Source organism: Astatotilapia calliptera, chromosome 4 (genome assembly GCF_964374335.1).
Source record: "Astatotilapia calliptera chromosome 4, fAstCal68.1, whole genome shotgun sequence".
NCBI classification, from domain to species: Eukaryota; Metazoa; Chordata; class Actinopteri; order Cichliformes; family Cichlidae; genus Astatotilapia; species Astatotilapia calliptera.
In genome coordinates, this window is record NC_137425.1 from 1,420,625 (window position 1) to 1,445,000 (window position 24,376).

At 43.3% G+C, this 24,376-nt stretch overlaps 1 protein-coding gene and 1 long non-coding RNA gene across 2 annotated transcripts in view; one reads left to right on the forward strand and one right to left on the reverse strand.

The window, feature by feature from the left end:
* Positions 1 to 3,045: 3,045 nt before the first annotated feature.
* On the forward strand, positions 3,046 to 4,158 carry LOC145428467 (uncharacterized). The gene is made up of 2 exons (XR_013908756.1): positions 3,046 to 3,221; positions 3,330 to 4,158. It is a non-coding gene; the product is annotated as an uncharacterized LOC145428467 (long non-coding RNA).
* Positions 4,159 to 12,857: 8,699 nt separating this feature from the next.
* The window catches only part of LOC113021423 (uncharacterized), a 35,052-nt gene continuing 23,533 nt past the window's right edge, over positions 12,858 to 24,376 (reverse strand). The window contains exons 4-6 of the mRNA XM_026166077.2: positions 21,001 to 21,290; positions 20,382 to 20,514; positions 12,858 to 20,243 (exon numbers count right to left, since the gene is read on the reverse strand). Of these exons, the coding sequence (XP_026021862.1) occupies positions 20,227 to 20,243; positions 20,382 to 20,514; positions 21,001 to 21,290 (440 nt within the window). The 3' untranslated portion in view covers positions 12,858 to 20,226. The remainder of the gene's footprint in view (positions 20,244 to 20,381; positions 20,515 to 21,000; positions 21,291 to 24,376) is intronic.

The following is a 24,376-nucleotide window of genomic DNA, read 5'->3' on the forward strand; positions in this document are numbered from 1 at the left end:
AGACAGACCCTGTTCATCAGTCAATCAGAAGAAAGTCTCAAAGGTCAAAGAGCACACGAAGGCCTGGCGTAAAACAAGCAGGGATGATTTTGAGCCGCGACCCACGCAAAGCCAAAGAGCGAGGCGTGGCCCGTTTAATCCACCTGAGAAAATCCACCTGAAGGAGCTACTCGGTCTTCTCCATTTGGCCACAGGTTCTCATCCACATCACATCTTATGTCATCTAGGGCAACACACCTAGGAAAGAATCTTCTGGCTGCCAGAATTGAAGGAGTTGAAAAATTGAAGCAGTAACACCTGTGCAGATGTTCATCTACAATGAGAATCAGCTGTGGCTGGTTAAACTGCATTTTTAGATTTAAAATATGTTTCAATAAAATATTGCTGTTGCATTTTGCTGTCTTATTCAGTTTTGCATTGTGTTATTGTTTTGGCCATAAGTTTAACATTTTTGAAAACAGTATGTAAGCACATGCAAAATGTCCTGTACGTACAAAGATTTTTGGCAGTTGTGTCTGAGTGAGAAGATGATTCATGAAATTTGAGAGATTAAGTCATTGAATGCATTTTGTGCCAAAACAATGATAACTGGTCCTCAGTTTAGCCCACATAGACTTCTGTTGTGCTCACTGTGTGAGGACTTTTGCAAACGTGACCTAAGTATTGAGACATGTGTCCTAGAGTCTGTAAAAAACTGTAATAGTTAAATATTATTGTTGAGGGGCACAGACAGGACTCCGCACGCACACACACATAAAAAAAAAGTTGCCTCAACAAAAGGGCACTTTGGGCACCCATCAGGAAAGGGGCGGGTGCTCAAGCCCCTCTAGCCCCCCCTCTGCACGTGCCTGACCCTAAGACCTGACCAACTTGGGTGGCCAAGCTTCTGCTGGTCTAGCTTTTAGGGTCACTGAGACACGCAAACCCCCCCGACCACATTATGGTGGTAATCCCTCAGGGGGAAACAGATTTCAGTCAGGTTTCAGAGCTCATCACAGCACAGAAACAGCTTTGAAAACTGCTAATTTAAATAAAAGTAAAACAAAGTAGGCCAAGTTATAAAGAAAAAGGCAAATTCACCAAGTCTTGAAATATAAAAGTGAAAAATAGAAATACAGAATAAAATAAAATATCTTTACAACCAACAACATAAAATCTATCTTAATTACATGACCTTATTTTGCAAAAATGAAATGAGAATAAAATCAGACATTCAATTTATGGACTCAAATTAACAGAGTCGCATTAAACGCACCTCACTGCCTGCCGTAGCTGCACCTCAAAGGTTGGATTTAACCAAAGTCCCGCAATTAAAGGAAATTTAAAAAAATGTTTCTAACAGATACAGTGAAGAACATTAAAATCGTTCACTGTCAGTTACAGCCGCTATGACCCTGACGCCCTGCCTACTGAGAAACCTGCCCCCGGGTCATCTGCATACTAACAGTGATTGGCTGAGGGAGGGTGAGCATGCGCACAAACACAACCGCGGTAAAGTGAGCCGTCATTTGTGAGCCGCGGTCAAGCCAGCCGCCTCCTATCCGCCGCATAAATTTCCTTGCGCTTTTACACCAGTCTGTACGGTAGCGCCTTTTCGCTTTATATCCCGATTGAAAGCCTAGACCCGCGCACACGTGCACGCGCGCGAACACTCACACGCGCATGGGCGCACACAAATTACAATGAAACAGCCCGATACAGTCAATACAATTATGTCTATTTCAGAAATTCATTAAAAATCATCCTGAGTAGTTGAGGTCCAACTTTCAACAGATTCCTTCTCCGGGACACCTACTGTACCTGTGTGCCAGGTTTCAGCCAGATTCACTGTAAAATTCCTCAGAAATTAATGGAAACTTCTATTCATTTATATACAGTCAATACAATAGAATTATGTCAATTTTCAAAAATTGCATTTATAATTTATAAAAATTGCATATAAATGTTCTTTAATCTTTGAGGAATTTAAAGTAAATCTGGATGAAACCTGGCACACAGGTACAGTAGGTGTCCCGGAGAAAGAATCTGTTCAACTACTCAGGATGATTTTTAATGAATTTCTGAAATAGACATAATTGTATTGACTGTATTGGGCTGTTTCATTGTAATTTGTGTGTGCGCGTGTGCGTGTGACTGTTCGCGCGCGCGCACGTGTGCGCGAGTATAGGCTTTCAATCAGGATATAAAGCGAAAAGGCGCTACCGTAAAGACTGGTGTAAAAGCGCAAGGAAATTTATGCGGCGGATAGGAGGCGGCTGGCTTGACCGCGGCTCACAAATGACGGCTCACTTTACCGCGGTCAAACACAGCACGGAGCGAAAGAGCGAACGAGATGTGAAATATGTCATCTCATGTGTGCCTTTTCTAGCGGTTTTGCAGCTACTGTAGTGAATCGTGTCCATGTTCAGTTTGGTGGTAAACTATTATTTTCGTTCTCAACTTGTAAAAGTTTGACTTGAGCGGGCAGGATGTTTGTTTGAGGGGGCAACGCCCCCTCTTGGCCCAGTGTATAGCCCGGCACAGAATGAACAGGTGAGATTGGGACCACTGGGACCATCTTCATCATTTATTTCACGTCATTTTGAGTTTTGCATCTGGGTTGGGTTTGGGATCACCAGCTTCACGTCACAGTGACGTTTAAACGTTGAGAGTGATCAGAGAGGAAACCGATGTTTAAGGCGCCATCAGCAGACGCTCCAGCTCCAGCTCTGGGCAGCGTACTGAACACTGGGGCTTGTGCTCCCGTGTGTCCACTAGAGGGAGCTCACAGAGTTCTCTGTTGGTGATCATGCTGTGGCGTGTCCCAGGTGAGGTTGTAGATTTTAAAGCTGCACATAGGCTGAAGCTATCACACTTAAGGAGCAATGAAACAACTACAGCTTTACTCCGAATATTACGTGTCTTTGTACTCCCCACAGATCCACTGGATCTAAATGAAAATGATCGATCCTGTGCAGAGCCACCATGATTTTCTGCATGTTTGAAATTTTGGACATGTGAACACAGGACCCCCCGCTGGAGCCCCCAGTGGACAATAGAGGAACTGCAGGTTTCAGTCCCGGTGTTTGCAAACGCTCATGCTTTCTCTGCACAGCGACCCCGATCACACCGATCAGCCTGAGCGACAGAGAGGCACGCGTGTGAAAGAGCATGTTTTTAGTCTGTTATTAGGATGGACTCGATCGCAGGCACGTCAGGGCGAGCAGCTCTGCAGAGACGAGGTGGCTCCTCTTTAACTCAATTCATCGACCCTGTAATTGAATCAGGGGAGGATAATGAAATCCCTCAAGGTTGACTCTAACTCTCTCCAACTGTCTCCTCTCCTTCAGGTTCCTCTTCATCTTCTGTTATCGACCCATCGCCCTCTGCTGGCTCCGCGTTTGCGTGGATATCCAGGATTCATCGATAAATCAGCTGATCGATGCCACAGAAACCCTGAGTAGTAAACGGCGAGCGTCACAGTCAGACTGAGAACAGAGACGTGTGTTTGTGCAGCGACCTTTCAGTAGAAATGAATCTTAATTCATTAAGAAACTGACAGAAAATTAACTGGTGACTCACCCAGTCCTGCACTAATCTAATCTTTCCTCCACGTAGGACTTTGTGTCAGATTTGCTCTTTTTCACATTTTTAATAGACTCGTGAAATGTTTATGTTCTGACTCTTCTTTTTTCTCTTACTTGAAAAAACAATAAGATCCAGAAACACAATGGTTCATGACATCCAACAATCGCGTTATATTTTCAGAATGATGCCAGAAACACTCAGCGTTCACCTCAGCGTCTCTCTGCAGAGAGGTCGGCATCTTCCAGGCGACCAGTCGGGACCTGTGTGTTCTTCACATCCAGCAGATCCAAGCTGAAGCGAACACAGCAACATTTACTGCAGGTTCGACTTCAGCCTGTAACCAGCATCACGCAGAGAAACACATCTGAGAGCATCTTCCTGCATATATGATGTACTTTTGTGCTCATTTAATTCCTTGTTTGTTCTGTATCTGCTGCTTTCCTGTGTATCAGTGACAGCTGTCTGCTTGCATACGTAGTACTTGCTTTGGTCCTATTTCTATTATCTTCCTTTTATTATCTATGTTACTTGTTAAGCATACCCTTGGTTTTAAGTGTGCTTTATAAATAAAGTTTATTATTATTATTATTATTATTATTCCTGATAACCAATCGGGAGGCCACGTCGAGGACAATCCAAAGACCTGAATCTCCTGAGTGCATTTTAAAATCACCACCCTGTGAGCCAGCGGGCACAGATTCACCCTCCTCAGATCCTCAGCAGGGAGCCAGACGGCAGCGGCATCACGCTAAGCTCCAGAATGCTCGCCAAGGTGACATGAAGGCAGGCGAACGCAGAGAAACCAAATGCACCTCATAAGCACCCAAAGCACAGATTTACTGCACAGCTGCACAGAAAACGCTCCGCGGCACTAACAGCCCAAGAAGAAGAAGATCAGAAGCACCCAGCGCTGCCGACTGAAGCCTCCGTCACACCATGAACTCCACAAGTATATACACAGTACACAACTGCACACATCCAACCACAAACAAAGAAATAACAACAATAACAATGAAGGCGAACCTTCAGGGTCACGATCTGCACAACAGCAACTAGACTTGTTTTCCATTGTGCCCTGGTACTGTAGGAACGCGACACTTTTGGTCACAGCTGTCCTCTCGTGAGTTTCACCGTTGGTTCTGAAAAACGGACTGAAAGGAAAAAGGCAGCAGGGTGGAGACAAAGGCTGAAGCAGCTCCGACTTCGATTCGTCACCACGTCACATGATCAACAAGGAATCAATCAATCTTTATTTATAAAGCACTTTTCATACAGAAAAAATGTAGCACAAAGTGCTTTACATAGTTAAAAGCAGCCCACCCCACCCTCCAACTCACTCCCCACACTCTCAATACACGTATATCCCCCCACCCCCACCCCCACCCACCCACACACACACACACACACATGCGCACACTTAAAGAGTAAAAATTGGGCTGGGCTCGCATGAGCCAAGTGAGGAAACATTATAACAGGGAGCGGAGGGAGGCCAAGGAGCCCCCCAACCAGGCTGAGAGGACCCCAGAGACCCAGCAGCCACGGTCAATAACAGCCCCGGTGCAGAGAGCGCCCTCCGAGGAAACATATGACGCAATACGATATATACAGGGTAAAATGATAAAATAAATAAGAACAGGATACAATATAAATATAAATATAAATGGAGTAAGAAGATTAAAAAATGAATAAGAATAAAATCAAAAAATATTAGGTAAATCCTAAATGAATAATAGAATAACAGGATAGAATAAATAAGCATAAAATAAATAAACGCTAAGTAAAAGCTAAATTAAAAAGGTGGTCTTGAGCCTGTTCTTAAAAACATGTACGTTCTCTGCGGCCCTGAGCTCCTCCGGCAGGCTGTTCCACAGACGAGGACCATTCCACTGAAAAGCTGCCTCTCCGTGAGTATGTGTCCTGACTTTAGGGACAATCAAAAGGCCAGTACCAGAGGACCTCAGCGTCCGCGAGGGTTCGTATGGTAAAAGCAGATCTGAGAGATAAGAAGGCCCAAGACCATTAAGACATTTAAAAACCAATAAAAGAACTTTAAAATCGATCCTGAAACACACGGGGAGCCAGTGCAGCGATTCTAAAACCGGTGTAATGTGGGCCCGCCCTCTGGTCTTCGTCAGCACACGAGCTGCCGAGGAACGACCTCACGAGTTTAACCAAACTGCAACTTCTGCCTGAAATCACCTAGAAAGCCATTTAATGTGAAGGTGGCATCGCCCGACCACTGCAATGACACCAACCAATGAAATTAAAGCAGCATCTGCACATAAAGTCGTACTGCAACGGGCTGTCACTACAGCGATGTGGCCGATCCTGCAACCACTGAGAGTCCATACAGCAAAACACCTGCAGCTAAACCAACCAATGACAACAATTTCTGCAGCCAATCACTGCAAACACTCAGAGCAACTAATCACCGACACTACGGCAACGCCAGCAATCTCTGCATCTACAGCAATCATTTCATTGACAACCTGCAACTAAACTGTTGCGGTGGATTGGTTCTCCACCCACCTGCTGTTCAAACCTTGCCTTTGGAAGGGGCAGTCAATCATAAACAAGTGTGTCTTAAAGGGGGAGGGACTAAAACAGACACAGGTTGACCCTGGGGGCCGCAGTAAGGCCCAGTATCAGATAAAGGATTATTGTCAGTCATGCAAAGCTGGGAGTGAGCAGAACAGGAGTTTGCTGTCGCTCCGGCCTCACTGATACATCGCTCTGACCGAGGGAGTCTTCACACTCATTGCTGTGACAGCAGGCAGCACACACACTGAAACACAAATACACTTCTCTTTGTGTTTTCCTTTAACAACCATCTGTTTGTGTAGCTGTGGCACTCTGTGACCTTTATTTTGAAAGGTGCTCGTACAGCCTCAGACTGGGTGGATGAAAAACGGTTCACTTTAATGCTTCTGTGCTGCTTCTGTTTACGTCTCCATCGAAGATGAGTTATAGGAGCATATCTCCTTAAACATGACACGTGTTTTTTGCTTCACTGTCTCCTCTGTGAGCGCCTCCTCCTGCCAGTGTTTGGGGTCATTTAGCTTCTCGCTTTCTCCTCATTTGTTATTGTTTTCACCTCAAATCCCCTTCCTCTCCCTCCCCTGCTGCATTATGACAGCTCCCCTCCCCCTCCCTCGCACCTCCTCCTTTGCTCATCTGTTGTTTCTCCTCCTGTCTTGTTACTTTTCCATCTCTTGTTCCTTCTGCAGACACCTGGAGATGCCTCTATCTCAGCCCCCACACATGTAACACGAACGCTCTTTAAAATTTTATTTCCCCTGCTTTTCTTCTCTGTTTCCCATCCTCCCCCACCTCCCCACCTTCCTCCTCCTCCTGCTGTCCATGTCCTCATCTCTCCTCTCGCAGCCCCAGCAGAGTCCTTTAATAATTTATAAGAATCTAAAATTCAAATGCAGCTCGCTGGGATAGAGAGAGAGAGAGCTTTTATTAACAGTGAAGAACCAGACCTCTCTCTCCTCTCCCACCACATCCCAACATCTCACTCCCTTGCTGACGGTTACCATGACAACCCTCTCGTCCTAGAAACAAGTTGCAAGAAAATGAAGTCTGCCACCTCATTATGTCTCCGTCCTTCCTCCCTCGCCACCTTAACGTCAAATAAAAAGACACGAAAACATAAAAGCATCTGTATGAACATGCAACACGCCGACTTTTTAAGATGACGTTGAACACAAACGACTGTTTCGCTTTTGCAAACTGAGCCTCTGCGTTTCCAGTATCGATTACTGTGAACTTAAACACCCACACCTTCTCCTGATTTATGGCCTTCTATTAAGCTGCTGATGGGCTGTGAATAACACACAAGTGACTCACGCAGTTCAACAGCCCGACCGCATTCAAAAAGGGAACTTTTTTTTGCCTTTGCCATCAGAACATCATGACGGAAAATGACAACGAATCCACATTTTTGCACAGATTTGGCCTTTAAAGGCACGTGGTCCCAAACTTTTATCAGCTGTAAAACAGCCTGTTTCAGTTTAAGCGATGCTTTCAATAAACTGCATGCTCAGAAAACTGTTTTGTCTCACTCCCATTTCTTCTTGTTGCATATTTAAGATTGACTTGGAACCTTGTTACAATCCAACTGTGCAAAATGTGAATTTTTTGACAGTTTTTTTTTTGATTGGGACTGTATGTGCACCTGTGGGATTTGCATAAAATATTTGCATACATCATATAGATGTTGGTACTCACAGACAATGTTTATGCAAAGTCTCATCAAGACTGGTCCACCAGTCTAGAAGGAAACAGGGAACATGCAAGCATACACGGATAAGCTGCGATATAAAATACTTGGACCAAGCTCATGCTTAAACATCAGCAGCAGTCATATTGATTCATTTCATTTCCTTTCACTTATTTATTTATAAAGCACATTTAATAACAACAGGGAGCTGACCAAAGTGCTGTACAAAATAACAGTTAAACAATGACATTGACAACAACATTAGGTAAGAAAATTAAAAGAAAATTAGGATAAAATAATTGGTAACTCTCACACAGTTTCGAAAGCCAGAGTAAAAAAATATGTTTTAAGATGTGATTTAAAAAGAGTGACAGTCGGGGCCTTTCTAATGTGGAGAGGTAGATCGTTCCACATTTTCAGTGCCACAACCGCAAATGCCCGATCTCCTCTATGAACCATCCTAGACTTATGTGAGGTAAGGAGCAGGTGATCGCTTGATCGAAGGGCTCTAGAGGGCGTATAAAGCTGCAATGGGTCAGACAAATAGTCCGGTGCCCGGCCAATTAGCACTTTATTAGTCAAAAGTAAGATTTTGAATTTAATTCTAAAACGCACTGGAAGCCAATGAAGGGAATCAAGCACCGGAGTAATATGTTGGTGTTTCTTCACACGAGTCAAAAGGCGAGCTGCAGCATTCTGTACCAGTTGGAGCCAGGCCGAGCTGGACTGACTGACACCCACATATAGTGAACTGCAGTGATCCAGTTGAGATAAAATGAACGCATGAATGGCTCGTTCCAAGTTTCTAAAGGATAAAAAAGATCTCACTTTGGATAGGAGCATTAATTTAAAAAAGGGCCGCTGGACAGCTGAATTAATTTGTTTCTCGAATGTAAGTTTGCTATCCAAGAAAACCCCACGTTTTTTACAAGTGTTTTAACAGCACGTTAGGTTGCATAAGTCCAAATCTGGGGCATTGAAATTACAGCTCGGTCCAAAAATAATTACCTCAGTTTTATCCTCGTTGAAGGTAAGAAAATTTGAGGCCATCCAGGTTTTAACTTCGTCAAGACATTTGACTAGCGATTCCATGGGTGTGGAGGTGTTTCTATTAAACCGAAGATAAATCTGGGTGTCGTCAGCATATGAGTGAAAGCAGATGTTATGCTTCCTAAAGATTAGGCCTAGGGGCAACATATAGATTGAGAAAAGAATTGGGCCTAATACGGATCCCTGCGGGACACCACAAGTAAAAGGAGCTGGGGAAGAAATAAAATCATCAAGGCTCACGGAAAAAGTCCTCTCGGAGAGATACGACCTAAACCGTTCCAAGAGGATACCTTTGATACCACATTGCTCCAAACGGGAGATCAGAATGCTGCGGTCAACAGGATCAAAGGCTGCAGTTAAGTCTAGGAGCAGGAGCACAGCTGGGTCATACCGGATTAAGTATTTTTAGGAGGGCATTTTCTGTGCTGTGGTGGGTTTTGAAGCCCAACTGGAACTTCTCGAAGGTATTATGACTATTTAGAAAGGTTTGTAGCTGCTCAAATACAATCCTTTCTAAAATTTTTGACAGAAACAGTAGCTTGGAGACAGGTCTAAAATTAGCAAGAACAGAAGAATCAAGGTTTGGCTTTTTAAGCACTGGCTGCACTACAGCGTGCTTGTATCCAGTTGGTACCACTCCAGAGCTGAGACTACTATTAAAAATAGTTAAAATGTCAGGACCGACTACCTTAATAATCTTTTTTAGAAAATGGGTTGCTATTGCAAAGATCTTCCACCTGGTTAAGACATACAGCCTCAATCTGGTCAAAAGCAGTTGAGGAGGTATATGTTAATGAGACATTATACAGAGATGGGGTAGATGTAGATGTAAATGGGGCGATCACATCAAGAATAATCTTGCATTTATTATTAAAATTCGAATCCATCTGCTCAATACCATCACCAAGGGAAGAATTCGACAGTCTTTCAAAGGCAGTGGAAAACTGTTCTGTGGCCGTTGGTTTAAAAACACGATAACGTCGTGTTGAGGATGTAGGTTTAAGATGGCAATGAGATAAAAGTATATTAAACACTAATGGACAGTGGTCAGAAAAGATTGCATCACTTATTTCCAAATTAACAACTGGTAATCCCAAAGACAACACGAGGTCCAACGTGTGGCCCTGTACATGTGTTGGATCCAATACATGCTGGATGAGGCTAAAAGACTCAATCAAATTTCTTTAGCCAGCTGGTTGTGGGGGCAGCATACATAGTTTAATAGTTTAATAGTTTAATTATTTATATAGCACATTTAATTACAACAGGAGCGTTGACCAAAGTGCTGTACAAGAATACAACATACATAATAAAACAACTTAGAGTATTAAACATGGATATTAAAATCACCTACTAGTAAAATTTGATCATAACTCGGGATGATTCCTGCTAAAAAAGTTGAAAAATCTCGAATAAAATCTTTGTTATATTTTGGAGGTCTGTATATTACTCCAATTCAAAAAGTAGGATTTCGAAGCTTGAGTAGAAGTCTGTTGAAAGTTGTTTATATGTTAGTCTCTTCCTGAGGACAGCCGGAACTCCGCCCCCGCGTTTGCCCATACTCGGCAGATTTAAATAACAGTCAGAAGGTAGAAGTTCAGTAAAACAACTGAGCTCACCTCAGCCAATAGGAGCCCGTTGAAGCGTCCGCAGGTTCTGGAAGTTTACTCCTCTCCGACAATGTCGCGGCGGTCGCAGGCATTCATGTACAGTAAAACACCAATGTGGAGTGTTTCTGTGCCAAAGAAGTACTTTAACTTTTTTCAGAGTTTCCAAAAATACATTCATGTTTGTATTAAGATGCTGTAACAGTGTGGCTGCTTACACTGAATAGTGATGGGATTTCCAGCTCTTTTTAGAGAACCGGCTCTTTCGGTTCGGCTCACTAAAAAAAGCCGAATCTTTTCGTTCGCGACCGACACATTACTAACACTGAAGAAAAAGGTCTAAAACAAGCAGAAGAATAAACACGTGGAACTCCCGACTCCCATGAAACAACCTGAAGCCCAAACTGAGCCATGCAACAGATGGAAAAACACCCCCAAACCTGAAAGAATGACCGGATAAAACATGAGATCAAGGTCCGGGAGCAACTGAAGCAAGAGAGGATAAACTATGAAAAAACTGGTGCTTTCGTAACAACACAGGGCAGTGAGGATGGGAGGATCTGGAGGCTGTGTCCCACTGGAAGTCTTCCATTTGTTTTATTTAGTCCAAAAAAGAAAAGTCTAAGTTATACTTACAAACTCTCCCCTCGGGGTGAGACCATCTTATCGGAGCGAGGCTCCCCGAGAGAGTCAAGTGAGTCTTCGCACATCCGCCGGTGTGGGCAAAACGACAATCTCCCTCCAGAGATTTAGCACATCTTTATTGTTATTGTTTTTCATGTGCTCGTGGGATTTGCTCATTAATAGAAAACAACTAAATTCCTAGGTAATTTTCTTAGCATCAGGTGACACCGGTGTTTCTAACAGTTCTTCCTCCTGATTGTAAAATGATTGTATCTCTACAGTTTAAAGATGTAATAAGCTTTGCCCTGCACAGAGTGGATAGTGAAACAAATGCAATCATCATAATGACATTATTTCATATTTATTACTTCCCCCTCCTCTTTGCTTTATTATTGTAGCTCTAGTAATAAATATGTAAGGATTCTGGATCAGCACCATGATGCCCATAGTATATACAGTATTCTGAAGAAGGTCTAAAGTGTCACTGTGTGTGCATGTGTGTGTTTTATGTATATAGATTTTTTTAAATTATTACTCATGATATAACATTGTCCAGACATGGCTGGTAAGGACATGAGGAGGAAACAGTAGGAGCTGTGTGAGGCTACTAAAGGCAGGGCTATAACATTTTTCTGTCATCATTTTATTTTAGATTAAGTGCTGGAGTTGTTAGGTGTGGATAATTAGATTATAGTTTATTGCAATAGCAAGTTGTGCCTTGTTCTCACATAGCAAGTGGGAGAGTGATATATGAAATGATGGGATGGAAGGAAGAAGAGAAGCAAAGAGTGATTCACAGGCAGAGCCTAAATTATTTCTCACAGTTTTTTGTGTCCTTATGGTTCCAAGCGCTGTCACCAATCTTTGCATTTTGTTATTATCTCATGACACTTGTTTAATCAGCTACCATCTCTCCTGTGGACTTTTTAATGTCTAGAGTCTCAGATCAACACAGCCCTGCCCTTCCCATATTAGATTCTTGATGAATGTGTGTTGTTGTTATTCAGCCTGGTTCAATGTGCCCCTTTTTAACTTTGGGCACCCGCCCCTTTAAACCTCTCTGCACAGCCCTGCTCCATCTCACAAGAGCCTTACTTACTTCTTTGATTGTTCCCGTCTCATAGATAATGGATTCAAGGTTCTCATCGCTTGGACTAGAGGAGCTGGGTAAAGTCTCCCTCTGCTTGCACAGGCAGCTCAGCCTACCTGCATATCTCCTCAGACACAAAGCATGCGTCTCTTTTCATGTTGGTTGTTTGATTGTGATGTTAACATGGACTGCATTTTGATTTAAGACGAAATTATCATTTAAAAAACATCCTTAAATATAAACATGGAGACACACAGATAATATCCGCCATCACATTATATTGGCATAAAGTTTCTGGGCACTGACTCGGGGGATTCAGGATTCAATATCATGTTGGAATCACATGAAAGTTTGTAAAGTTTGATACTTGAATTCTGCACAGACAAAAAACATGTGCGGCAGATGTAAATGTGCGTGTTCCTCCAGCCTACGAAGGTCTCGCATTGACGTCAACAGAAACGATGGCGTGCACTGGCAAGCCGTGGTTACTCAGAGAGCGAGTCACACTTTCAATGAGCTTCCCGTATCAAACTTTACGACCCAGCGAGCGATAACAACATTCAGTCCCCAGAGACGACCGGCGTGTAGCGAGAGAGCCAGCGAGCGGGATTTTTATTTTGGTTCAAGCCGCCAGCAAAAGCGTTTCTGTGCCGCTGCTCTCGGCAGATTCATGAGCCTGCAGATGTCGAGGAGGTCGTAATTTAACATGGGCTTTATTGCCTTCAAACATAATCAAATATTCAACATCAGAAGTCAAGATCAACGGTGTCTTTGATAAATGTTTTGTGTACAACCATACTCATTCATTATGCTCCATAAAGCAATCAATTTAAGGCATGCACAGGCACAACGAGAGTCCGGTGTCAGGACACAGCAATCAATAATAAGAGGACATAATGAAGTTGGTATACTCATGCTTACACCATCCCCCGCCTTGCAGTTTCTCCTTTGTCTTAAAAAGAAAAAGCAAGAAGCAGGTCATACTGAGCGATACAAACAGTAGATTACCATGTAAATACAAAAGAGATTCAGAGGATGAGACTAGAAATATAAAAATACAAAGATCAGGTTATCAGGTGTTCAAAGAGCATTTACAAAAGAAATGAAAATGAAAACTGGTGTAACATAAAGAGTTAAAGTAGGCATCAAATGAACGGACCGTCACTAACTGCAGCTTCTATACAGCATGTACAGGCGTGTGTTCAAAATGAGAAGCTCTTGAGAAACTTTTCAGTATTTAAATGACAAAATGACAAAAGTCTTTTAGGTATTTTGGAAAAAATGTAACCTAATTTCATGACCACTGATGAGTAAATTATGGCATAGAAATAATTAGCTAAACATAACAGAACATACAGTACAGCCACACTGGTACTGGTTCAAAATTAGCATAACCGTATTAAATGTGATTCTATTTGCTTTGAATACGATTGTTTAAAAACATGAGCACTAATAAAATTTAAGTGGTAAACATGCAAATGTAATTTTTTTACTTTTTCTTGTTGGAAAGCAGATTTCTAGCTAACTGCTGCTACTGAGTTTTAGATTTTGTGCTAAGCTAATCATATTCTGCATCATTTTATTTAAAACAATTCAAATAATTTCTCTATGAAGAACCAGACACCGTCACCACGAAGCAGTTCGATTTAAATATTTTCACACATTATAGTTTCGTGTCAGGATTAACTATTTAGCTAGCAATGCGAATGTTAGCTTCCTTGTATTTAATTAAACATTGTGCCTAAAAACCCCACTGAAGAACAATTCTCTGTCTGTTCATAGTAAGAGTTATTTTCTGTCAGTATAGTGTCACAGAGTCACTTGATCATATTAAACATCATTGTGGTTTCATTTAAAGCATGCAAAGCTTTTGTGCTAAGCTAAGCAAATCCAAAAGTATTTTAGAAACATTTATTTAAGTAAATTTCAAACAAATCGCAAATTTTCTAAATGAAAAGCAAATTTATATATTTTCAAGCATTCTTTAGTATCTAGATTTGTTAGCTAGCATGCCAGCCTCCCACACTTTGCATTGTCAAATAAAATGTTAGCTTCCCGACTGAAGAACCTAGCTATCTACTCACTGCAGACTCATTTTCTGTAAATTTATAATGTTAAGGAATTAGAAGTTCATATTAATCATGGCCAAGTTTTCCAAAAACAAGTCAAACATATGCTTATGGATGTTTTCAACATTGTGTTGACTTTTATTTAAACTTATTTATGTTACGATATCATGGGATTACAACTAAAAGCGCAGAATTTAAGGCACGTTTCAGATGTTCTGAGATCATCTTTTACTGGATTGTTTTCAGAGTTTGAACTTTGGGGTCATTCATGTCATCAAATATTATCCGAAAACTTTTACATTTATTATATTATGACATCGTGCTGGGCACAGCCAAAAAACACCCCAAAGTAAGGCGAGTGTAGCTTGCTGCTGACCCTCAGCAGGCTTCCAGAATCTGGCCAATCAGAAGACAGTGGGTTTTAGCCGGAGGAGGCATAAGAAAGATTTCAAAAAGATGAACCTAAAACAGCTAGTATGGCATCTTCTTAAAAAAATATTTTCTAAATTAGAAAACAAGACTATTTTACTAATTGTTTCTTTAAAGATGATAAATGCTGGTTACCAAAATCTTCCTCAGAGCTTTTCATTTCTCAGTGTAAGACAGCTTGATTCTTATAACACAGTTTCCTGTTTAAATGTGTGTTGTAGAGATTTTTCTATTTACACGAGTTGTGCTGCTGGACAAATGAAGAAACTTATAGATTTGTGGAAATATGTTCACAATCAAAACCCTGCATGTAGATATCGTAATTACAATGGCTGCAGTGAAACTCTCACAGGAACAGAAGCACAAAGATTTAACAGTCACTTAGAAATCGGTGACACCGTGTGATGTGCGGTTGGTTAATAAAACAGGGTAGGCAGCTTTGAGAGGTAGCGCAAGCAAAGTCTGTATGAAACCGTGTAAGAGTACACCACCACAGCGGGAATCAGCAAAGCTAGCATTCGTACTGATAACGAGCCAGGCCTTTTTTTTCCTTTTTAGTTTACAATTTATTTTTTTGCATAATGTGATTAGTAAACAGGCATGCTACATACAGAGTGGGCGGAGTGAAGGTGCGAATGGGATGGACGGGACCTCGTGCTGCATTCATGTCATACTGGAAGTATTTGTGTTGGTTTACGACACGTTTCTGATTTTTTGTGTGAAAATACAGACAATGAAACCTGCGCTAAATAAAGTTCTATATTTAACAAATGTTGTGACGCTGTCGACAAACGTACATCTAAGCCTTAAACAACCACCTCTGCAGTGACACAGTCGATGATGCGACTAATAACATTTGTGAAATATGACATGAATGCAGCACTACAAGACCCTCCTTTCCTCCCCCACCTCTGAGCCTGACCTCACCTGACCTTACCTGTACACTCTGATTGGCTCTCAGTCCAAACGTGTCACCTGATCTCCTTAAAGACCTGCAGTGCGTTTTTGGCACTGAGGTGACTGCAGTTACATCTCAGTGACAAACCTAGACCGGCTGATGGGTTACCTTCCAATTAACATCCCATACTGTTTATTTACATAGTGCTACTCAGTTAGCTCGCCTGCTAACTGAGGCTACAGTCTGTATAAAAGCATTCAGTAATAAATACTCCAAGCATGCACAGGTTATAGGAGATGAAGGGCTGATTTAGTTCCACAACAACAGCTTATATCCTCAAAGAACCCCCAAAATTTCTGTTAGCACGCACACATTTCCACACAGAGAGGCTAAAAGAGAAAGCAGTCCTGTGCTGATTGACGTGCACTCTCTGGTATTTGGCACAGCGTCACGCTGAGGCTCGGCAAGCTGAGAGAACGGCGACTGGACGAGGACAAAATGAACGTTTTGAGAGGTTTTCTGTGTAAAACTCAAGCAGTTAAACAGCCAGTGTGCTCTAAATGGGGTCATGTCATAACCACAGCTACACCTGACAACTAAAAATGAGTGTGTGGCCCAGAATCGCATTTCAACAGCAATAAAAATCATGATTTCAGGTTTCCTAAACAGTGTCTGGCTGCAGACAGTCCCTCCTGGCTTCGTGTACAGTGGATTTGATGAATCATCAGGTAAACTGTAAACTGTAAACTCCATCACAAACATCTGTAAATGTTGGATGGATTGATAATGCCAAAGCTGTTTCACAGCTGCACACTAATCAGATTTGGGCATTAGCATTAGCATTAGCATAGTTTAACTTGGAAAATGAAAGGCTTGTAAGAAAGAAGGAGACACCTTATAGATCTTATAGATATCTCAGACTGACTTACAAACGAATTACATTGATGACTCCTGTTGAATAACTGCAATTAAAATAAGTAAAACACACATGACTTCACCACCTTTAAGCTCCTGCGTCACATGTACGTGAACCTGTGTAGTCTCCTTTAGGCCCTTGTTAGTGAACGCCTTATCCTGAACATGTAAAACGCTCATCCGTTCAGTTCTTTATTAGCAACTTTGCTATCAGTTCTAAGACAACAGGTCCTTTTAACCCTCTGGGGTTGACGGACGCGCCGACGCGTCAAAATCACATGACCAATTTAAGACGACATAGCTACAAGATGCAACAACCCAGAGTCTCCAGTTTAACTTGGGTCGAAAGGGCGGACTTCAAACTATATACCAGTTTTTAAATTGTGTGGATAGGCCATGTAAAACCAGAGTTATGATCAAAAATGCATGCAATGTTTTTTTCTGAACATAACAGTGGTGTTTACAGCGAGAGGAAAAAGAAAAAACACCCCTTCCCTTCCCTATTGGTGTTAAATTGTGCCATGTCAACCAAACAAAAGATGATATGGCAACATGTGGCATTTGGTTGTTTAGGGAGAGGGGGAGGTGACGCTCGTGAGAGAAAGCGGGCGGGCATAGTGGACAGAAACCAGTTTGTTGGACTGGCACAAATAATGTGTGTACCTTCTTATTTGATGCAGAAAACCGAATAGTTCAGTAAATAGATTTAAATGGTGAGAACCAGCCAATTCCAGTTTCCAACAATGGCGGCAGAGACTTAGTTTTAATATTACTTTTCAGTGTTTTATTTGTTCGTGAGTAAATCGGTTTGGCTGAGATTAAAGTTATGAGATTAGATTAAATGTAACTTTATTAATCGACGGGAGGGTTCCTCCGGGTTTTCACACAGCTGAATAAAACTAATTAAAGAAAGTGTGAGACGGTTGAGAGTTTACGTCAGTGCCCGGTTATATTTTAGATAGCAAGGAGCAGACGGCAGCATTTCACTCCACCGAGGAAGCGCATGACGTACTACCCGGCTTTCTTTAGACCGCGAAGGCCGGGTCCTCAGGTGGAAGCAGCCTCTGAATTTGGACACCTCCGCTGTTTCCGGGCTGGCCAATAATAACGGTGACATTTAACGTATTTCATCCGATAAATAAACACTGTAAAATGTGCCCTTTTGAATTGTCTCCCTAATTCTGAGGTCTCAAGGTTGGCAAGTATGGCCACAACACCTCACTTTTTTTGCCACATGTATCGAAAACCATGTCTCAGCTGTTTGTGGAGGTAAAATACGTCCGCACACGACTCCAATTACGCTCAGCCATTGTCGTGAGTGCGCACGCCAAGGGGCTGTGAGACATTTATACAGCTGTATTTCGCACATGACTATGAAAGGCGGAAGAGGAAGTAGTTCCTTTGAATGTAGACAATCCGAATGTTATAGTTTCTTTCCACTGTGTTCCTGTTAATGATAAACTACAAATTTACCCTAAATGACTAAAATATCGATATTTTGATGTGAGAATTTATTCTAGAACATAAATGATTGGTATCGGAGGAATCGATATTTCAGGATCGATCCGCACATCACTAGTTAGGGTTACCGATTATGGCTTAAACTGGAGATTCGCTTTGTCTGGTTATTGGATAAAACTGCAACATTAGCAACAAGCAATTTTTTTCTTGCAACCCATTTAAGCTCAGTGCTGCAGGTGGAATTTGTTCTAGCCAAGGCTCACGTGCTAAACTGTTACATTAGTGATAACATGAAGATGTTAGCTGTCATGTGACGTTTTATATATTCATATCTTTAGAATTTAGATTTTTGCGAGGCGTGAGGTTTTCTGGTTGGCGACATCACTAACCTTGTCAAACACCTCAGAGTAAATCAGAGCACAGGATATGAGGAGTGTATGTTGAGGCGAACTGAAGAGGAGGACAGGGACAGGTGCTGCTAGGGCGAGACAGACGTCTCTCACGGAGTCCTTTAGTGCTGCAGGCAGGCAAGGTGTTCAAATAGCACAACTTCAGGTTTTTTATTTCTATATGATGAACTCTGCATTATTAAGTGATAAGAACAAGTAATCTGATGTCCTGTAATCATTATGACGCTATAATTTGAGATACAATAAATAAAATAAGTTTTTGTACAAAGTATTGGCTCAGTATCGTCGATACCACCCTGAATATTACTTAGTCTCGGATCGGAAATGAAATCAGTGGTATCACACATCACTAACCCTAACTCCGTGTTTTTCAGAAAAGCCAAAAGGACTTTTTGAGAAGAAATGTAAATAGTTTTGAAAGGTTATCGTCCCCTGCCAGGAGAATAGTTTAAAAGAGAATAATTTAAAAGAATATTACATATTCTGATAGCGTTAGATTTAAAGATAGAACTCAGAGGGTTAACAGCCACCAGGTCGAACTACCTAAGTTTAAGGTTAGCACTGCAATTCAGACATATGCTAAACAAGCCTAGCTTATAACCTTGCACCATTCAAAGATCACGGCTGTCACAGTTCTTGTGTAGCTGTAAGAACTATGTTCATCCACTGTCACAGCAAAGAGTGAGTACCTGATCCAACACTTCCTAAAACTATGAACAAACTCCTTCCAAGGTTGTTACCAACATGAGGGTTACACTGGCAAACAAAGATATTTCCGAATTATGATTTTAGGCTATTGAGTGAAGACTGAGAAAGAACTTCATACAGGAAGTTGTTGAGGAAGTTCTTCTTGTATCTGCAGTAAAACACTTAACAGAAAGGGAAGCGGGCAGCAGCTGTGAATGCTAGACTAAAGTAAAAGACTGACACTGAAAGGCCGGAGAGAAAAGAAGAATTGATCCATCTCACATGTTGTGAGCACTTAGAGGGAGTCCAAAAGTAACCTCAACCACCCAAATTAATAGAAGTCCTGGAGAACATGAGGAATAATGTGAAACGTTCCATCACTTTACGTCCACTTAGAGCCAAAGGCTGTGGTCAGGGAGAATAATTCATTAATTACTAACTCAGAATCGCTTACAGTGAGACGAGCACGGCTAACAGCCAGCAGTCTGAGCGCCTGTGGTCAGTTCACGGTCTCTGAAAACCTTGCATGGAACATGATGAATGTTTAGCAGCTCCGGGGACATTTATCATGAATATGCAGAGTAAACATCAGAATCATGCCTCCGGTTTTTTCACAAAGACAGTGAAACAGAGGAAGTCCATCTCTGTGCTGAAACAAAGATCCCTCTCTCTCCTGCCGTCACAGTTCAAAGACTTTTAGAGTTCCTCCTCAGTTTGAGTTAAACTATCACTGCAGCAGCTTCTCCCCGTTTCAGTCCAGCTGAGACTGCGTTTCTAAATTTTTGGCATCAAACCCAACAAACCAGGTCCCCCAGTTCGCACCATTACGGACCATTAGGAATCTGAATAATCCCATTTCCCAGGATGTCCATTTCCTCTTGTAATTGTGGCGTCTGAGGAGGAGATAAGCTGCTGCCACAGAATGAAATGAGCATCTGGTGATCCATCCTTTTCTCCAGATCAGGTGTCAGGCGTCAGGATTAGGTTTGTCGGTCGTGTCAGAGGTAGAGCGTCAGGCAGACCATGCTTGTCGTGCAGCAAGAAACAACAGCAAAGAACAGAAACGGGTTTTTATTCGTTTTACATCTGGTGCAGGCGCTCGACAACGATAGTGCTTCAGGAACGGGAGGAAATGGTGTCGTGTCGGGTTCGATGTTGTCATGAAGTCAGTCTCGCCGTGCCGGTTGGTTTGAATCAAGATTTTAATATCACTGGAGAGAGATAAAGATTAAATTCACACAGATTTAAGCTGGTTTTACATTTTTAATGATCCTGAACATTCAAGAAAAACTTGTAGAGTCAACTTTAGGTCGCTTTTGCGGAGAAAATGACTGAATCGTGAGACTTACATCCCCAGTTCAGGACGATGGCCGCTGTGATGATGGCAATCCCTCCTAAAATGGAGACAACAGACAGCACCATGGCGTTACGGCCCAAACGGCGAGCACCGTCAACGTTGCCTTGCTGCAAACTGTTTCGGGACTGAAGGGAAGCAGAGAGCAAAGAAAACAACCAATAAACGGTCACTCAACATCGTAAAATAATGATATGATTGGGTTGGGACAACAAGACAACATTATAGTTACAGATAAAAAGAAGAAGAAAAAAATCAGCAGATTAGACAGCAGACGACTTGATACTGACAATTTAAATGTTATATAAATGTGTTTCTGCCTGCAGCTCCATATTTCTATTGTGGGACATCACCAAAGAACTTTCCAGGCTCTCAGCTAAAATATATTCCTCATTTATCATTCGCTGGTTCTTTCTACAGCCCGAGTTCTTCTTGGAAAAACCAATTTCAGCTCTTTTGTCTTGGTTACTAACATGTAAAATAGATTCTTTTGTTTTTGGAGTTGTCAGCTCTGTTGTCCTTAAAGATTAAAAAGTTTTTGGTTGTGACTTATAAATTTGTCTGAGCTGCTGTTAACTGAGAGGTTTAAATGACACTGTTGTCAGAAGTCGTACCATCACAGAGAAGGTGAGGGCCACGATGTTGATGGGCCACATTGGGCAGAAGCAGGATAAGATGGCGAGGATCAGGTAGTCCCTCGGCTTGGACCCATCCACAGCGGCCTCTGTGATGGCGCTGGGCTGGCGGGTGAGCGAGGGCCTGGGGGAGCCCATCGCTAGCGAGCCAGACCGGCTGCCCAAGCGGGGCCGGCCATTAGCATGGCCAGCTGGCTTTGCATGCAGCTTGGGCGACACAGAGGGCGCTATGGGTGACGAGTCAGCCATGACAGGCGCGATGCCATTACCTAGAAAACAAAAAGCTGTCAGAAGGAACTGAAAAACAACTGATAAGCAACCATCATCTCTGCCGGGGGTTTTAGCTTTTGTTGACTGTGTTAAGCTTCCCTGAAAGTATGTTCCTCAAGAGGAAACCTTGTAGGTGCTGAACAGCTTCACTGTGTTAATAAAAATAAAACACCTAAAAATAGATGTCAGGGTGGGGAAGTCAGGAAGCTCCATGAGATGAACTAGCATGTTGTTTTTGGATATTCTCACAGGAAATGATTGTGATTAAAACAACGATCTGCCAAAAACACCTTTCAATATTTTCTTTCCCGACCTAAAGCGATGCCCCGCTGCGACTGGACCGGGCCGTAATCCTGCTGACACGGTGCAGGCTGTACCAACATAACAAAGCCAGTCAGGACAGTAGGCCATTTCCCATCATGGCCAGAATTTTTATAGTTACCTTATCCTCAGCGCTCCGTGTGTCTGTGGCCTACACACAGCTGAAGCCTGATTACAGCGTCTGGGCACCGAACAGCCTCAATAGCCTGGAAAGGTGCTAACCGCTAGGCTAACTAGCAACAAGATGCCTTCCCTCTCCACAGATGACTACCACAGCCTCCTGCAGAAGATTGCAGACAAATTCATCGCTTAGAAGTAAACGTGGAGGTAAATGGACTGTGTGGAAATGAAACAACCTTGCCATCAAAACAATGGCGATGAGCAAGCTAGTACACAGCTAAGGAGCACAGATAACATGACCAAGAAAGTAGACTTTGTGCACTATTATAAATAGTCCCTGAACGATTACCGGCCAGTTGCACTGACCTCGGTAGTAATGAAGGTGTTTGAAAGGCTGCTGAAGAACATCATCTCCTCCTCCATCCCAGACACCACAGATCCGCTGCAGTTCGCCTACAGATCCAACAGATCCACAGAGGATGCCATCGCCCACGTCCTACACACCACTCTCAGCCACGTGGACAAGAAACAGGGTAACTATGTGCGAATGCTGTTTGTTGATTACAGTTCAGCGTTTAACACAATAGTGCCCTGCAGACTGTTCACAAAGCTGAGGGATCTGGGACTTAACAGCCGTCTGTGTGCATGGGTGTTGGACTTCCTCACTGGCAGAACTCAGGTGGTGAGGGTGGGCAGGTGCTTCTCCAACAGCATCACCATCAACACAGGAGCACCTCAGGGATGTGTCCACTCGCCACTGCTCTACTCCCTCTACACTTCAGACTGTGTGGCCACCCACGGCTCCAACACCATTGTGAAGTTTGCTGACGACACAGTGGTGTTGGGTGCCATCTCCAACAACGATGAGGCGGCCTACATGGATGAAGTGAAGAATCTGGCATCGTGGTGCCAGGACAACCACCTCCAGCTGAACGTCAGCAAGACCAAGGAGCTGGTGGTGGACTTCAGAAGGGGTCAGCACAGAGACTACAAGCCCATTATCATCAATGGAGCTCCAGTGGAGAGGGTGCAGTCCTTCAAGTATCTTGGTGTCCACATCTCCTCAGACCTGACATGGGCTGCCCACATTCAGGTCCAGACCAAAAAGGCTAGGCAGCGCCTGTATCACCTACGACAACTGAGGAAGTTCAGGGTCTCTCCAAAGATCCTCAGGATTTTCTATACAGGCGCTGTGGAGAGCATCCTCACACAGAACATGACATCGTGGTTCGGGAACAGCTGTGTGAAGGACCAAAAAGCTCTCCAGAGAGTGATCCGTATAGCAGAACGCTGCTGCTGCGACGCTCTGAGATCCCGCACCGCTGCCTACAACACGGGACTCATGACGGGGGACATGGACCCGTACAAAGCCGCGTCATATAACGTGCGGAGGGCGGTGAAAGAGGCGAAGCAGCGCTACGGGAGGAAACTAGAGTCACAACTCCAACAGAGTGACTCTAGGAGCCTGTGGCGGGGACTAAGGACAATAACGGACTATAAAGCACCAACAACCGGTATGACGAACGCGGCCGTGACTTTGGCAGACGAGCTGAACACTTTCTATGCTCGCTTCGAGGCTGCAGCTAAGGACTCCAACAATGCTAGTGCTAGCGGCGCTAACGGCTGCAGACAGGAAGATACTGCCAGCACCGGAAACGTGCTCGTCATCTCCGAGCATGAAGTAAGGAGAGCCTTCAAGAGAGTGAACACCAGGAAAGCAGCAGGACCAGACGGCATCCCAGGTCGTATCCTAAGAGACTGCGCATACCAGCTAGCTCCTGTGTTCACTGAGATATTCAACATCTCTCTATCTCAGTCGGTGATCCCCACATGCTTCAAAGAGTCCATCATTGTTCCTGTCCCGAAGAAACCCCACCCTGCTTCTCTCAATGACTATCGCCCTGTAGCCCTCACCTCAGTAGTGATGAAGTGCTTTGAACGCCTGGTCAGAGACTTCATCATTTCTTCACTACCAGACACACTGGACCCACTACAGTTCGCTTACCGTCCAAATCGTTCCACAGACGATGCCATCTCTCATCTCCTCCACACATCACTCACTCACTTGGACACTAGAAGGGGGAATTATGTTAAAATGCTCTTCATAGACTACAGCTCTGCATTTAACACCATAATTCCCTCCACACTCACCACCAAGCTGGAGCATCTGGGACTCAGCTCATCTATGTGTCAGTGGATCTCCAACTTCCTAACTGGCAGACCACAGGCAGTAAGGATGGGCGGACATGTCTCAGCCTCCACCACTCTCCGCACTGGAGCCCCCCAGGGGTGTGTTCTGAGCCCCCTGCTGTACTCTTTGTACACATATGACTGTGTGGCCACTACCAGCTCCACCACCATCATCAAGTTTGCTGACGACACCGTCGTGGTGGGCCTGATCTCTGATAACAACGAGACGGCCTACGTGAAGGAGATTAGGAATCTGGAGAACTGGTGCCAGAGGAACAACCTCCTTCTAAACGTCAGTAAGACAAAGGAGCTGATAGTGGACTTCAGCACTAAGCAGGAGAGGAACTACCAGACCCCCGTCATCAACGAGTGCCCAGTGGAGAGAGTGGACAGCTTCAAATACCTCGGAGTTCACATCACGCAGGACCTGTCATGGTCCTGTCACATCAACACC